The sequence below is a fragment of the Gymnoscopelus microlampas genome, assembly GCF_963454915.1.
Source record: "Gymnoscopelus microlampas genome assembly, chromosome: 3".
NCBI lineage: Eukaryota > Metazoa > Chordata > Actinopteri > Myctophiformes > Myctophidae > Gymnoscopelus > Gymnoscopelus microlampas.
Window position 1 is genome coordinate 3,021,167 of NC_139940.1, and position 16,511 is coordinate 3,037,677.

The 16,511-nt window shown below is 41.1% G+C and overlaps 1 protein-coding gene across 1 annotated transcript; it reads right to left on the minus strand.

Moving 5' to 3' along the window:
* Positions 1–4,282: 4,282 nt before the first annotated feature.
* On the minus strand, positions 4,283–15,480 carry znf576.2 (zinc finger protein 576, tandem duplicate 2). The gene is made up of 7 exons (XM_084051921.1): positions 15,448–15,480; positions 12,581–12,800; positions 10,232–10,347; positions 9,350–9,493; positions 7,555–7,841; positions 5,930–6,104; positions 4,283–4,974 (listed from the first exon to the last, which is right to left on the minus strand). The coding sequence occupies exons 2-7, from the start codon at positions 12,726–12,728 to the stop codon at positions 4,525–4,527; spliced, it is 1,320 nt and encodes a 439-aa protein (XP_083908047.1). The 5' UTR covers positions 12,729–12,800; positions 15,448–15,480; the 3' UTR covers positions 4,283–4,524.
* Between the last annotated feature and the right edge of the window lie 1,031 nt (positions 15,481–16,511).

Sequence of the window (16,511 nt, forward strand, 5' to 3'; positions counted from 1 at the left end):
GCTATTCAAAAATAGAGTGCCGCTCTACAAGCTTGTAGATCTGCCATTTTTCAAACATTATGAAAATGTGTGCAAATCTTTGAATAAATATTGTTTTAAAGAGAACATTTTTAACTGCTTCTGGGGGGTCCCTGGAACAACATATTTTGATTTGGGGGTCGGCGGCCAAATACATATAATGTTGGGGGTCCTTGACATGAAAAAGTTTGAACACCACTGATATAGAAACATACGTTTTTTTCAGAAAGCTGTTGGGATTTAGAAGACGTTTGTAGAATCGGCCCTCGGATACGTTTTAACAACGATTCGATACGTATCACGATACTTGGTAGTCGATACGATACATGAACGATACAGGTTCATTTAGAACCATACGATACGTTTCCATTCAGTGATTTAGTCGATACGATACATGAACGATACAGGACAGGTTCATTATAACGATACGATTCCATTCAATGAGTTAAAATCGATATAGTAACTATTTATTTACCCCAAAAAGTCTGTGTGAAAAATAGATACCTGGATACTGGATATGAAGCCCTCTTTCTCTTTTTTTCTTATTAAAAGTACTGATAAGAGTATTGATCAAATTGATTATTTGCATTGAACGATTTGATACGACACAATGTCAAACGATACGATATTTAGCTGTTTGCATATCGATGTAGTAGATCGTTGAAAATTCAAAAGGATTTTTTGTTTTTTTCAGTAATCCTGGTCACTATACCGCCTTCCCCTGGCCAGCCGGGGCGCCTGATGGAGGGGAAGGGAACTGGTTGGAATAACGTGTTCCTTCCACGCGCTACGTCCAACCAGGGAAACTCCCCCCTGTCAGGTGAGAAGAAGGTCAGTTGGCTCTCATGCATTGAAGGAGGCATGAGCTCGGCCCTGGCCTCCCTAGGTTGGCAGAGGGAAGGTAGTGCCCAGGATCACTTAGAGAATTGGCACTGGGTGTAAAAAATAGGGTTACAAAAATCGTGGGATAAAAATTAAGTAAAAAAAAAAAAAAAAAAAGGATTTTTCGATGCAGTTACTATATCGTTTCACCTCTAGGTAATTAAGGGGCTACTTACCCCTAACCAAAAAGGGGTCCCTGGAACAACATATTTTGAGATGGGGGTCGGCGGCCAAATACATATCATTTTGGGGGTCCTTGACGTGAAAAAGTTTGAGCACCACTGATATAGAAACATACGTTTTTTTCAGAATACCGTTGGGATTTAGAAGACATTTGTAGAATCGGCCTCAGGTCTTAATGCAGGGGTCTTCAACAGGGGGTCCTCAGTTACTAATATCCCTTTTCTGGAGGAGAACTTGAGCCAAAAATAGCAGATCTACAAGCTCACAACGCCTCGCAGCGCGAGGCGTTGTGAGCTTGTAGATCTGCTATTTTTGGCAAAGACGTGTAGAGAGGGAAAAAAGAGCAGACCGAGTGAACAAAAAAAAGTAGAATCTGAAACACAATTTTATACAATATAGAGGAGGGGGTCCCTGCTTTATCTCTCTCTCTCAGCTAGGGGGTCCTTGGCTGGAAAACGCTGAAGACCCCTGTCTTAATGGGTTAACACCACTGGATGTGACGACGAAGCTGATTGTGATTGATCAGACCACGAGGCAGATGAGTTCCTGTGCGTCTCCGTGAGGAGAGCCTTTTATTTTGACATGACAGGGCTGCAGTGTTCAGACAGGGAGGGGAGGGGGAGGGGGGAGAAAAAAACTATCCAATCAGTGAATAAGAACACTTGTTATGTTATACAGTTTCCTTACAGGCCTCTGTGGCGTCAACAAACAAACCTTTAAGACATGACATTATTACAATAAAATACAACAAAAGAAAATAAAAAATAAAAACCGAGACGCTAACGTTAAGTTTTAACCGGTTACATCCGGGAACGCATCCGTGTCATTTTTAAGATTTCTTTGGCTATTCAAAAATAGCAGATCTACAAGCTTGTAGATCTGCATTTTTTTTTTAAATCGTGAGAATTTGTGCAAATCTTTGAATATACATTTTTCAAAGTGAACATTTGTAAAATACTTGTTCCAGGGACCACCCAGATCAGCAAGGATTTGAGTTACAAATGTTTGCTTTAAAAAATATATATATATATTCAAAGATTTGCAAAAGAAAATCACGATTACTTGCAGATTTAGCAGATCTACAAGCTCATAGCACGATTTTTAGCAGATCTACAAGCTTTTTTGCATATCTACAAGCTCTTAGCATGATTTTTAGCAGATCTACAAGCTTTTAGCAGATCTACAAGCTCATAGCGCGGCACTCAGTGCCGTGCTATGAGCTTGTATATCTGCTATTTTTTACTGGCCAAAGAAATCTAAACGATGGCACAGATGCGTTCCCGATCTCAAAAAGGTTAAGAGAAGGATCCTAGATAGTGGTTGGTACATCTGTAGGTCCATGATCAGCCCAACATCCTTTCATTAGTACTTTCTTTGCTGTGATTCTGAAGCGTCCAAACAAAAACAAAAAAAGGCTGATCAACGTCTTGATCACGTGATCATTTGTTTAAGAAACTTAATTTAGATCATTAACTCAATCAAAATATCATGTAAAAAAATACACCACTATTATGAACCAGAAGCTATATTTATAATACAACACGTGTTTTTAAACAGGCTTCATCTAGGAGGCATTCCAGCTCAGTATCACTACATGGTATTTAAAACTAGAAGCTTTAAAAAATAGCAACTTAAAGCCCCATAGGACCATATTCACACGGCGGCCATTTTGGAATTTAACATTGAAAGTGCCACCCCGTTGCCGTGGGTGACTTAATAGCAACATGGCCGCCGTGTGAATACGGTCTATTCATTGCTTCCGTCGCACACCGAGAATATCGGATCTACAAGACCACAAGGACGCGACGCCTTGTGTGATCTTGTAGGTCTGCTGTTCTCGCGAGAAAGCGTGAATGAGGCTTAAGCGGGCAGCGTACTTCATAACAAAGAGGTTCTTTCTCTGAGGGCAAAACGATTTGGTACTCGACGTTGATTTCGGTTTGAGAGTTTACCGTTCTACTAGTCGAGATCCCGCCCCTTTCAGAATGGAATAACAAGAATTTCTAACCAATCGCACGGTTTGTCTCATCTGTGGCGATTTCGGCTAGTTAGAAAAAGTATGGGGAGAAAGAAACGTTTTGTTTCCTCCGCGATCGGGGGTCGTTTTGTTCTTTTCACGACTTCGCCGAACATCGATTCCCGCAAGAAGTACGCTGGCCGTTTTTTACACAATCTGTTTTGGGGAGGAAAAAAAAAAAAAAAGAATTGTTTTTGGGGGGAAAAATGCACACATTTAATGACAGAATAAGTTTATCAATGTAAAAGTCTTATCACACACATTGTCACACGTTAACTTCTAAAATAAATTGAGGAAGGAATTAATCAGGTTTTTTTTTATACAAACATAATGTCGATTACGACAAAGCTGGGGGGGGGGTGGGGGGCGGTTTAGCGACTTTTGGTTAGTCAGTCAATTTGTTGATGATGTGTCTGTTTTGTTTTTTTTGCACAACATCTGAATAATAAACAGCCCAGAACCAAAAAAAAATAGGCAAAGCTGTGCAGTTATTATTAATAATAAAACATACTCTAACTCGTAATCAAAAAATCCTGCTAAAATGCCATGTTTCATTCTCAAAAAAAAAAAAAAAAAAAAGGAGAAATGATAAAAGGTTCCAAACTCATCAAAACTCTAGGTTAAAAAAATAAAATAAAATAAAATAAAAAACAGATCCCTGACTAAAATTTTCAAATCATACATGTTTCTCAACGTCTGGTCCGGGGACCACCAGCGGTCCAAATGGACCCGTAACTAACACGGCGGCTCTGTAACTCTTGAGTGTGTACAAAATGGAACCAATTTGTACACACTGAAGAGTTACAGACCGGTTAAACCCTTTAAGACCAGGAACGCATCTGTGTCACTTTAGATTTTCTTGGGCTATTCAAAAATAGCAGATCTACAAGCTCATAGCGCGCTATGAGCTTGTAGATCTGCTATTTTTGAAAAATCTTGAATTTTCCTTTTTTGTTGATTTTTTTCAAAAAAACGTTAGGATTTAGAAAACATTTTTAAAGGGACACTTCACCCAAAAAAAACGTTGTTTCAATGGATTAGTCACCCCATGGAGACTTCAATTCATGGATATGTTTTAGTTAGCGGCAGCGGTTCCGGTAGGAGACACAACGACTCGTCGTGTCTCCTACCGGAACCGCTGCCGGTCATCAAATTATTGTCTTAGGAATGAGACAAAAAACTAAAAAATATCCATGAATTCAAATTCAAGTCTCCATGGGGTGACTGATCCATTGAGACAAAGTTTTTTTTTTGGGTGAAGTGTCCCTTTAAGAATCGCCTCAGGTCTTAAAGGGTTAAGGGTGTATTTGGGACCCCGTTGGGTGGGTGGTCCGTCCGACATTGAGAACCGGGCGTTCCGGACCTTAAAAAAAAAAAAGAGAGAAGAAAAAAAAACAACAACCAAACGCTAAACGTGTGAATAATTATCTCTTGACGTTTTGGCTGTCTTCGTCATCGGCCTGGCTCCTCTCCATCTCGGGATGGCTGCTCAGCTGGTGCGCCTTCAGCGTGCGCTCGCGGCCGAAGCTCTTGCCGCAGGCGGGGCAGGGGAAGCGGCCGGCGGTGTGCGCCCGCGCCTTGTGCGCCTCCAGCTGCTCCGGGCGGAGGAAGCTCTCCTCGCACTCCTCGCAGGGGTGGGGCTTCTTGGGGGGCGGGTGCTTCTCCTTCTTGTGGGCGCGGAGCTGCGCGGCGCCGGCGCAGCCCTGCTTGCACTCGGGACAGTGGATGAGGCGGGGGGGGACGGCCGCCTTGCCGGCCTTCTTGCTCTCCGCCGCCGCCGCCGGTGGGTCCTCCTCCTCCTCCTCCTCCTCGTTGTCGTCATCGTTCTCGGGGGCGGCGTCCTTGTCGTCGGAGGAAGTGGCCGCTGCCGCCGCCTTTAGAATGAGATCAAAGGTTATTATAGTTCTAAATCCAAACAGTTTTCTGTTGCTATGTATCGTTTGCTATCGGGCAGAAACCTATTATCTCCATATTCGTTTTGAGTCATTTCTGTAAATTAACACCCTACTTGATCATACAAAAGCAGCAGATCTACAAGCTCAGAATGCATCGCAGCACATTTAGAGCTTGTGGATCTGGTACTTTTGAATTTGAATCCTGAAAAGTAACCGTTTTGGAACATACAAGGTTTCCAAACCGAAAGAAATTATATATTTACTAAAAGTCTAAAATGACAGATGCTTTCCCATTATCACTTAACGAACTACGACTAACGAACAAAACTACTAAAAAAAAATCGATGACTGAAACTGCATGGTGTTTATAAAACTAAAAATGAATAAGAGGAAAATGCCCTTTGTTTTAGTCTTTGATGAATTCAATACACAGGACCACAATGGAAACAAGCCCTCAGGGCTTTTTGTGTTATCCTTTTAGCATTATTGTATAAACTGTACCTCTGTACTTTTAGCTTCCCCCCATCTCTCCCCATATTATAATATTTTAACCCATTAAATCCGGGAACGTATCCGTGTCATTTTTAGATTTCTTTGGCTTTTCAAAAATAGCAGATCTACAAGCTACGAGCTTGTAGATCTGCTATTTTTGAAAAATCATGATGATTTGTGCAAATCTTTGAATATATATTCTATACAAATGTCTTCTACAGTTTTTTTAAAACAACTTCTGTTGCTATAATATCAGTGGTTCCATGTCAAGGGCCCCCAGAATTATGTATTTGAATTATGTATTTGATTATGTATTTTGAGATTGTAGATCTGCTATTTTTGAACAGCCAAATCAATCTTAAAATGACACAGATGCGTTCCCGGTCTTAATGGGTTAAACATAACACACAAAGCTTCATGATAAATGCAGAACTGTAATAACCTTAGCAGGACGGCCACGCTTAGCTCCGCCTCCTTTCCCCTTGGCCTCGGCGGTCGCCGCCCCTGAGTCGGCCGCCGCCTCTTCGCTCGCCTCGCCGTCCTTCTTTTTCCGCCTGGGCTTCTTCTCGGGGGCGACCGACGCGTCCTCCGTCTGCTTGGGGGGCCGCCCGCGCTTCCTGGAGGTATAGAGGGGAGGGGGGGCAACCGTTCAATCTAAACAATCCATTTAACACATTGATGATTACACAGATCGAATATATGCGTTCTTTCATTTTTTGGGGAAAGTTCCACAAGGGGCGCCCTAACACAGCTTTGGAATGATCCATCGTCTCTCAGAGAAGAACAATGTGGATGTGACATAATTCCAAAAAACGTCCCTTCCACCCGCCCCAATGATGGGATTTTCAGAAAAACGGCTGTAACTCAGTTTATTTATTTATTTATTGAAAACCACCCGTTTTCAGCGGACCAAAGCTCCAAAATGGCGGATCGCGGTTGGGAACTTGTCGTTCCCATGGATACACAGATCATTCCGTCTATTCACAGGAACCTTTTTTTTTTTTACACAATGTCGGTTCAACGGCGTTTCAAATATCATGGGATTGAGGTAATTATACGCCGGCATGGGGATAGAAAACTATGTTTAATATCTTGGCAAGCAATGTGTTAATTGATAAGTAAAATTTACGATTTAACAATCAATCCTTATTTTGGTCAAGTTGTTAGAAGTGATGTAAAAAAGTTATTCAGATTAGCTCAAATAATTGCGATTATGTAATAATTGTTGACAGGCCTCCTCATGCTCAGCATACTGACCCTGAGCTTGTAGATCTGCTATTCTTTTTGAAAAATCATGAAAATTTGTGCAAATCTTTGAATATATATATTTTTTTAAGCGAACAATTTTAACTCAAATCTTTGCTTCTGGGGGATTCTACAAATGTCTTCTAAATCCTAACAGTTTTTTTGAAAAAACGTATGTTGCTATAATCATTGGTTCACAAACTTTTTCATGTCAAGGAACACCCAAAATTATACGTATTTGGGCCGCGGACCACCATCTCAAAATATGTTGTTCCAGGGACCCCCCAGAAGCAAAGATTTGAGTTAAAAATGTTCGCTTTAAAAAATATATATATATATATTCAAAGATTTGCAAAAAAATGTCACGATTTAACTCTTGCACTGCCAGAATTATTGCTGGCTGCGTTTGCCCACTGCCAGAGATTTTTCATTGAAAAAAAAAAAGTACTCAGGAGCTGAGATACAGAATGTTTAAGTTTTAAGTTAACAAGGAAGTGGATGGGAGTCTTTTCCTTCAAAAAATCATATCTCCTTGGTCTTTGGGCAAAAAAAAAAAAAAAAAAAAAAATTTGAAATAACGTTTTTTTACGTCCGTGGCAGTGGATGAGTTAAAAAGAAATAGCAGATCTACAAGCTCATAGCGCGGCACTCGGTGCCGCGCTATGAGCTTGTAGATCTGCTATTTCTGAATAGCTAAAATATTGCCCTGGGCAAATCATTGGAAAACATTGTTATATATTTTCTATAGAATAATCATATATTGTTATATATTTTCTATAGAATAATCAAAGAGACAGTAATGGCGGTTCTGAAGGCCTTTACCTGACGGCGTTGCCGTTGCACGTCTCTCCGGCGGCGTACTTCTCCTGGTGCTCCAGCAGCTGGGCCTCCTCCTCGAAGCCCTGGCCGCACTTGCTGCAGCGGTGGGTCTTGGCGGGGTTGTCCGGGTCCTGGTCGGCTCCGCCCCCCGCCCCGTCGGGGGCGTGGTCGGGGCGGGGGTGCTGCGCCAGGCGGTGCGTACGCAGCAGACCGTGGCTCCGGAACGTCTGGTTACAGTCCTTACACAGGAAGTGCCTCTCTGGACACACCTGCCTTCTGTGAGTGGTCAGCTGACAGGGACAAAAATATATATATTTATGTGTAAATACTATAGAGCAGTGGTTTTCAACCTTTTTTGCGTCAAGGACCCCCAAATTGACACACATTAGCCCAGGGACCCCCCATTTGAAAAGTTATGCCAGGGACCCCCAATAAGAGACGATTTTTTACGGCTCTAGCAGCGATTCTCAACCATTTCAATTTCAAGGACCCCCAGTTTAACATGCATGAGGGCTACGGACCCCCATTTAATGGCATTTCTAACTCTGGGACCTCAATTTGTATTATAAAATCAATGTTGATTTAACTCTGAGAGTGTGTGCAAATGGAACCAAATGGACCCGTTAGGGTCCATTTGGTTCCATTTGCACACACTCTCAGAGTTACAGACCGATAAGGGTTCATTTGGTTCCTATCTATCATTTAGCTGGGGACCCCCTGGAACTCCCTCAAGGACCACTGGTGGTCCCCGGACCACTGGTTGAAAACCACTGCTATATAGAACAGAAGTCCTGACGTCACTCGTTCATCCCCTGGGTCGTAGAAGTAATGTCTCTATGGAGAATAACATTGGGTCGTCTTAGAATCGTCTCGTATAAGAATTGTGGTCCAAAAATAAACAAACTGTCTCTGTGATATTGTCAGGGAGGAGGTTCTGTATCGTTTATGATAGTCAGTCACTTATATTTGATACAGTCTGTTTCTGGAGAAAATGTAACTAATTTGGCAGAAGTAACATTATCGTTTTCTCACCGTCAGTTGATGCTTCATATCCATAAGAGTCAAACCGCCGCGGGAACATTTGTTTATTTCTGGAACACAGTTCTTATTTGACGCGATATTAAACACGTCTATGGGGATTCAGAACGGGGGTGGAAAACCGCAAACCAGGTAGGATGTGTAAATGACGTCAGACTTCGGTGCTCTATGGAAATGGTATTTATGATTATTTGTAATCGGAGTATTTTCAAAATTCTGTTAAATTATCCCCCCTTTTTTCCCCCCCTCTACTCCAAATCTCTTCGCCCGAAGGTATACAATCTACAAGCTCATGTCGTCTTGCAGTGCGACACGTTGTGAGCTTGTAGATTTGCCAATTTCACCGCAGAATAGGGACGCTGGGCTTTATGTGGTTAAAAAAACAAGTTACATTTGAAGTTTGAGATACTTGACAGCAACACATATTAGAACCTGTGAGCAATTAGGGGTTAAGAGTCTTGCTCAGGGACAAATTTCATTTCATCGACACATATGCTGCCCTGGCCTGGAATCGAACCTGGGGCAACCAGGGCCTCTGGCTCCCTAGGCGGGTTCACTAACCATTCAGCTATGGCCGCCTAAAACTAAATGAATGAATTTTATTTGTATAGCGCTTTTCTAAACATAGTTACAACGTGCTTTACATACATGTTAAAAACAGCAAATGTCAGCAGGACCTATTTATTTGAATTTTTAAACCCATTTAAAAAAACTATGACTAAATCTAAATCAACAGTGGTTTGGGTCCATCAGCGGGTACCTCAGAGAAGATGCGGAAGCTCTCGTTGCAGTAGACACATTTGAAGGGCTTGTCCTCTTTGCTGTGTGTGGGCTGGTGGGCCGTCAGCTCCTCTGACGATGGGAAGCTGCGGTCGCACACGTAGCAGGTGAACAGTGTGTTCCCCTGAGGAAGAAGACACAGACACATATAAACAAGCTGCAGGTGAACAGTGTGTTCCCCTGAGGAAGAAGACACAGACACATATAAACAAGCTGCAGCTGAACAGTGTGTTCCCCTGAGGAAGAAGACACAGACACATATAAACAAGCTGCAGGTGAACAGTGTGTTCCCCTGAGGAAGAAGAAGACACAGACACATATAAACAAGCTGCAGCTGAACAGTGTGTTCCCCTGAGGAAGAAGACACAGACACATATAAACAAGCTGCAGGTGAACAGTGTGTTCCCCTGAGGAAGAAGACACAGACACAAGATCTGTTAACGTCACTCTGAACGTCACATTAGATGGAGGTCTGAGTATCACAGCTAAATACAGTCATTATTTTGTGTCATATAACCCAATGGTTTTCATGCCAAGGACTCCTAAATTGATATATATTTGGCCACGGACCCCTATTTGAAAATGTTTTGTGCCAGGAACCCCCAGAAGCAAAGATATCAGTTAATTTTCGCTTTAAAAAATGTAAATATTCAAAGATATGCACACCTTTTTTCAAGGTTTTTCAAAAATAGCAGATCTACAAGCCCATAGCACGGCACTCTGTGCTATGCTATGAGCTTGTATATCTGCTGTTTTTGAATAGCCAAAGCTAAGTGGTTAAAAATGACTGTGACGCCAGCTTGAAAAGGTTGAGAACCAGTAGTGTGAATGAAGTTGAAGTGTGGTGAAGTCTCCTTCCTACCTGTTGAAGCTGTTGTTTGTACTCTTCCCGGTGACTCTTCTTCATGTGTCTCTCCTTGGCTTTGGCGTTGCAGAACGTTATGAAACACTGGAAGCACTGAAGGTTCTCATGTTGGTCTGAGGAGAAGAAGAAGACACAGAACGTTATGAAGCACTGAAGGTTCTCATGTTGGTCTGAGGAGAAGAAGAAGACACAGAACGTTATGAAACATTGAAGGTTCTCATGTTGGTCTGAGGAGAAGAAGAAGACACAGAACGTTATGAAACACTGAAGGTTCTCATGTTGGTCTGAGGAGAAGAAAAGCAGAAAACAAAACACATTTCATGACGAGATCAACAATTCTTAACTCATCAAAAATAATGATCATTTGCAGGGGGGTGCACATAACTGGTGTGCATGCGCCGCCAAAATAAATTCTGCGCGGCACATCAGACGACGCGAGGTGCTTTTGCGTACCAACAGCTGGGACAGGAATTTCCAAGCTTTTATTTTTTAGCAAAACAAAAAAATATAAGCCTGAAGATAGAGGCTAGGAATTTACTTCCTGAAGCCACACTCACGCGGCTAAAGCACGCGTCGGCCCCATGTACAGCCATTAGGCGCAGGGGGAGAGGACGCATGCTGCACGTGATTGTGTGAGTGTTGCCTCGCATCCTGACACACAGACACGCTGCGACTCGCAGCACGCTGCACGCAGCGGCTGTGTTACTCGTCACCGATGATGAACGCACCGTGATGGTGCAAAATATGCCGTGAACGTCCCAATCTGGCGGATAAAAGCAGCGCAGCACAGGGCACCAATCTTGGTGGGGGCACCAAACGGCGTGAAGAAAAAACGACGGAATTTAGAAGCAGGGTGCTACAACATTCACATTTTTTCTTGAGCACCCCCCCCCCTTCCTTTTGAGTTAAGAACAAAACGGCGGCCGGACCTTTTATTGACCATTTATTTGGCGCGCACCAAGTAACATCTCTAGGTGCTCTTCTGAGAACTAGACCAAAACAGTTATGTGCACCCCATATCATTTGAACACCATGGCAGTGTAACACTAGAGATTCGAACCCAGGTGTGTGTGTGTGTGTGTGTGTGTGTGTGTGTGTGTGTGTGTGTGTGTGTGTGTGTGTGTGTGTGTGTGTGTGTGTGTGTGTGTGTAACCAAACATCTACTGCTAATGGGAGAGGGAATCCCTCCTGGCTATGGGGAGAGATCAGGCTTCTGGGCTTCTAGTGATGGGTCGTTCATGATCGATTCAAAAGAACTAGTTCACTTACTGAAACCGTTACGTTCACGCTATCGTTCACGTCCCCCCATCCTCTCCCCCCGTACACAGGACGGGAGGGCGGGCTGTACGGGCGACGTAATAATAACGCTCCCGCAATGGTTTCTCACTAGAAAATAGCACTACTGGACGCGAACGAATCATTTGAACCAATCATTACTGTGAACGTGAACGCAATTGTTTGTTCACTGAAACGTTTTTTTCCCATCACTATGGGCTTCAGACTGAGCTACTCTGCTACAGTAACATCACTATGTGTAATGTGTATGGGGCCGTTACAATGTGAAATACGTTACCAACTATGATCACTGATGCACCACCCACAGCATGGGAAGTTATGAGAAGAAAAATACACACATGAATACACATGACATGATGAGCAATAGACCTAATGTTAATGAACTGTCCCTGCTTACTGTAAATCACTCTGGATTAAGAGATGTCTGCTAAATGCCTAATTGGAAATTGTGCCATTTTAGATTTTTGCGATGGCCATTCAAAAATAGCAGATGTACGAGCTTGTACATCTGCTATTTTGGAACGTTTTTGAAAAATGTGTGAGAACTACTGATTAATGAGAACTACTGATTTTGAATAATCGTGAAAATGTGTGCAAATCTTTGAATATATATGTATTTTTAAAGCGAACATCTTAACTCAAATCTTTTCTTTTGGGGATTCTACAAATATCTTCTAAATCCTAAAAAAAACGTATGTTGCTAAAATATCAGTGTTTTTTTCATGTCAGGGACCCCCAAAATGACATGTATTTGGCCGCGGACCCCCATCTCAAAATATCTTGTTCCAGGGACCCCCCAGAAGCAAAGATTTGAGTTACAAATGTTCGATTTAAATATATATATATTCAAAGATTTGCACACATTTTCACGATTTTTCAAATATAGCAGATCAACAAGCTCGTAGCGCGGTGCCGCGCTAAGGAACTTGTAGATCTGCTATTTTTGAATAGCATAAAGACATCTAAAAATGCCACACAGATGCGTTCCCGGTTTTAACGGGATCACAGGGAAAGGGGATCCGAATAAAGAATAGAGGCAGTACTACTCACATGGTTGGACAGAGGACCCGGGGGGCTTGAAGTTGATGGTGGGGGTCTTGAAGACTGAGGCTGACTGGGCGGGGGGCACCACCACGGGAGGGGGGTCCGGCAGACCCCCCATCACGATCTCCTCGATGTTTAAGATGTCTGAGTCCATCCTGGCCGTGGGGACACGGAGCAACGACGGTCTCTCTCTCTCTCTATCTATTGGCACCAAACAGTCACTGTCCTGCAATGAACACAACACATACTCAATTCATATTTATGTACCTTTTTAATCCCCATATTGCATAATGATCATACTCGTTTCCATGTTAAAAGATTTTCACACATTTTCAAATATTAAAAAAAAGCTGAAAAATATCTATTTCTGCTATTTTTACAAAAAATATTTAAAAAGTCAATTTCTTTGTATATTTCAGTTATTTGTCATATATCTGCTCCGTGCAATTTTTGATTATGAAGCCTAAAAGGCTGCATGTGTTCCAATGTTCAACAATGTCCAACGGCCAAACCCACAATTAAGTCGCTAATCGCAATTATTTGAGCGACAATTAATCAGCAACTTAAATGTGTAATGGTGACAGTCCTATGTGTACACTCTCTAAGTGTTCTAGACCTGTAAGAGTCCATTTGGTTAATAATTAGGGCCGTCACCATTACAAATTTAAGTTGACGATTAATGACCATTGGAACTTAATTTCCGTTTGCATTTTAGGATTCATAAATTAAAAAAAATGCACTGTGCAGAAATATGACAAATAACTTAAATATACAAAGAAATGACTGACACTTAATACTTTTCAAAATAGCAGAAATAGCAGATCTACAAGCTTACGAAGTGACGCGTTGTAAGCTTGTAGATCTGCTATTTCTGCTGTTTTTGGAAAATGCTTGAAAATAAACATTGATGAAACATTTTTCAACATGGATACTATTATGATGATTATGCAGAAATAATTGCAATTAGGTGATTATGTATAATTGTGACAGGCCTATTTATAATCCTAACAATCAATAATTTAGCCCATGGAGCCCCTTCAAGGGCCCCACTTTGAGAACCACTGATTTATATAAAAATACTGAATTCATTGTACTAAACATTTATGGACTTGTCTGTCTTGTTAAGTATGGACGAATGTTACGCAAGTGATGGAGTAGTTTAATTACTGTAGGTTTAACTTATAATGTAGGCATTTAGCAGACACTCTTATCCAGAGTGACTTACAATAATCAAGGTAAACACCAAAGACATCAAATGCAGAGACAGTGTAGTGTGTCAGAAAATTAGGATTGGGCAGACCTACTTAAAGCAATCTGTCTAAACAATAATAATAAACTATAGGATCCCAGGTAAACAATGAACGTGGCATCAAATAAAGTGAGTGATCAATGTTTGTAGGTTAAAGCAAGGGTCTTTAACGTTTTCAGGCCAAGGACCCCCTAGCTGAGAGAGAAATGAAGCAGGGACCCCCTCCTCTATATTGTATAAAATTGTGTTTCAGATTAAACCTTTTTTGTTCTCTTTGTCTGCTCTTTTTTCCACCTCTTTGCCAAAAATAGCAGATCTGCTATTTTTGGCTCAAGTTCTCCTCAGAAAAGGGATATTAGGGTTCAAGTGGTTAATGTAAAAAGAAAATCATAACACAAAGATTTGGCGGACCCCCTGTTGAAGACCCCTGGGTTAAAGTGATGATCATGACATTTAGGTGAAGCAGTGATACTGTACTCAACGTCACATCACAGGTTTACCAGCGTGGTAGAAAAAGGGGGTGAAATTATTTATTTCTCACAAGTAGGTGTAATAGTGGGGGGGGGGGGGGTTAAAGTCTGTAACTCTGACCAGTAGATAAATGGAACCAAATGGAATCTAACGGGTCCATTTGGTTCCATTGGAACACAGTTAAAAGTTAAAGGGGTCGTTGAAATCTAAATGTTTGAGAACCACTGGGTAAAACAGTGATCTTGTAGTTTAATTAAGTTCAATACAGTTCATTTAACTTAATAAATATGAATTAAGTGATCAATAAGTTCAATACAGATCATGTAACTTACAATAAGGTTAATAAAGTGATCAATAGGTTAAATATAGGTCGTTTAAGTGAAAAAATAAAGGTTAATTAAGTGATCAATACGTTAAATACAGATCATGTACCTTAATACAAGGTTAATAAAGTGACCAATAGATTCAATATAGACCATTTAACTTAATAAAGGTTAATAAAGTGGTCAATACGTTAAATACAACTCAAGTATCTTAATAAATGGGTCACATATTACACTGTGACCATACGAGTTAAAATAAAGGTGAATAAGGGTATCCTGTGGGTTAAATCGGTGTCTCATAATAACATCCATGCTGTGTTTAGCCCGGGTTAGTTCATCTAGCAGCTTTAAAACAAACAGACAGACAGACAGTCTGTTAACAACCATGTTAGGCCTGCTGTTAGCCTGTAAGCCGCATGCTAACACCTCAATGCTATGGCTCCAACCATGCCCCCACAGAGAGCCGTGGGGGGGGGGGGCGTGTTATAATGTGTAATAGTTAGATTAAACACTATTAAAACAACCACAATAACAACCAGGTTATTACAATAACACTGTGTAGACACACTGAGACCTGTTAGCATGACGCTAGCGCGCTAAGCTAAGGCTAGCATGCTAGCTAAGGCTAATGCTAGCGGGCTAACGGCTGCTGATTCAAAAAGGAACCGGAGGATAGTTTCTATTTAAAAACAAATAACAACATTATTCACATAAATATACTTTATAACTGCTATTATTTACAACAGTTCTTCCGTTAATAGTTGTGATATGACGGTAAACGTGTGTAAACACAGAGTTTACAACACTTACAGATAAATAAATAAACTCACCTCGAAGCTCGAGCGATGCTTTTTGGGCGGCTGACCCTGGAGGAGCGGAGCGTGACGTCACAGCCTAAACCTAAACACACACTGGAAGCACTTCAGCCGAGCTTCCGGTCCTGAAGGCTGGAGCGGATACGGAAACGGTGGGCGCCGTCTGTGTGTACGGCGTTAAAGGACCGGATACGGTAGGCGGGCCTAAGACCGGATGTGACCACGGGGGTTGGTGATAGAAACCGAAAGGCTTTCCATGGGTGCTGCCGCCGCGGAAAGCCTCGGGGTGACGAGAGAACGGACTCACATTTATTTACGTAGTTATTTTTTTTGCATTATTTTTTACTTAAAGTAAAAGTATTTTTACTGAAGTAAAAATACATAAATAAATCTGAATACTACTTTGAGCACTGTATGGTTATTTTTTAAGTAATACTATGAGTTTTATTTATTTTTTAAGGGGCGATCCCAACTTGCAGCCGATGGTTTTTAACACCATGCCAAAAATCAAAAACTTGTCACCTTAAGTGCACGATTCTTATGAATTCCCTGCCAGGTAAACGGACATTTATCTGCTGTAGTACTCACATTTATTTATTTATATTAATGTATTTATTTTTGCATTCTTTTTTTTACTTAAAGTAAAAGTTTTTTTATTTAAGTAAAAATACATACATAAGTAATACTATGAGTTTTAAGAAAAAAGGTTCAATTTGTATTTGTTCACATAAGAAGTAATGTATTCAAAAAATATATTCTAACTTTTCTCTTTGGATGATGTGATATGAGGTATACATCCCAGTCTGTTTGTATGTATTAGACAGGTTATGAGTTAGAGTCTTTAGATTGTACTGTATTGTAGGCTACTGTTGTGATGATGAGTCTGTTGTATGAATTCATGTAATGAGTGTAAATTATGTTTTTGATGCTGGTTGAGACCCCAGGAAGAGTAGCTGCTGTAACAGTACAGTAAGCTAATGTGGATCTAATACATGAATCAAATAAATCTTAATTTTAGACTAATCATTTAAGCAGAATAATATCGTAATTCATTTTATATATATAAGTATTATAACAAA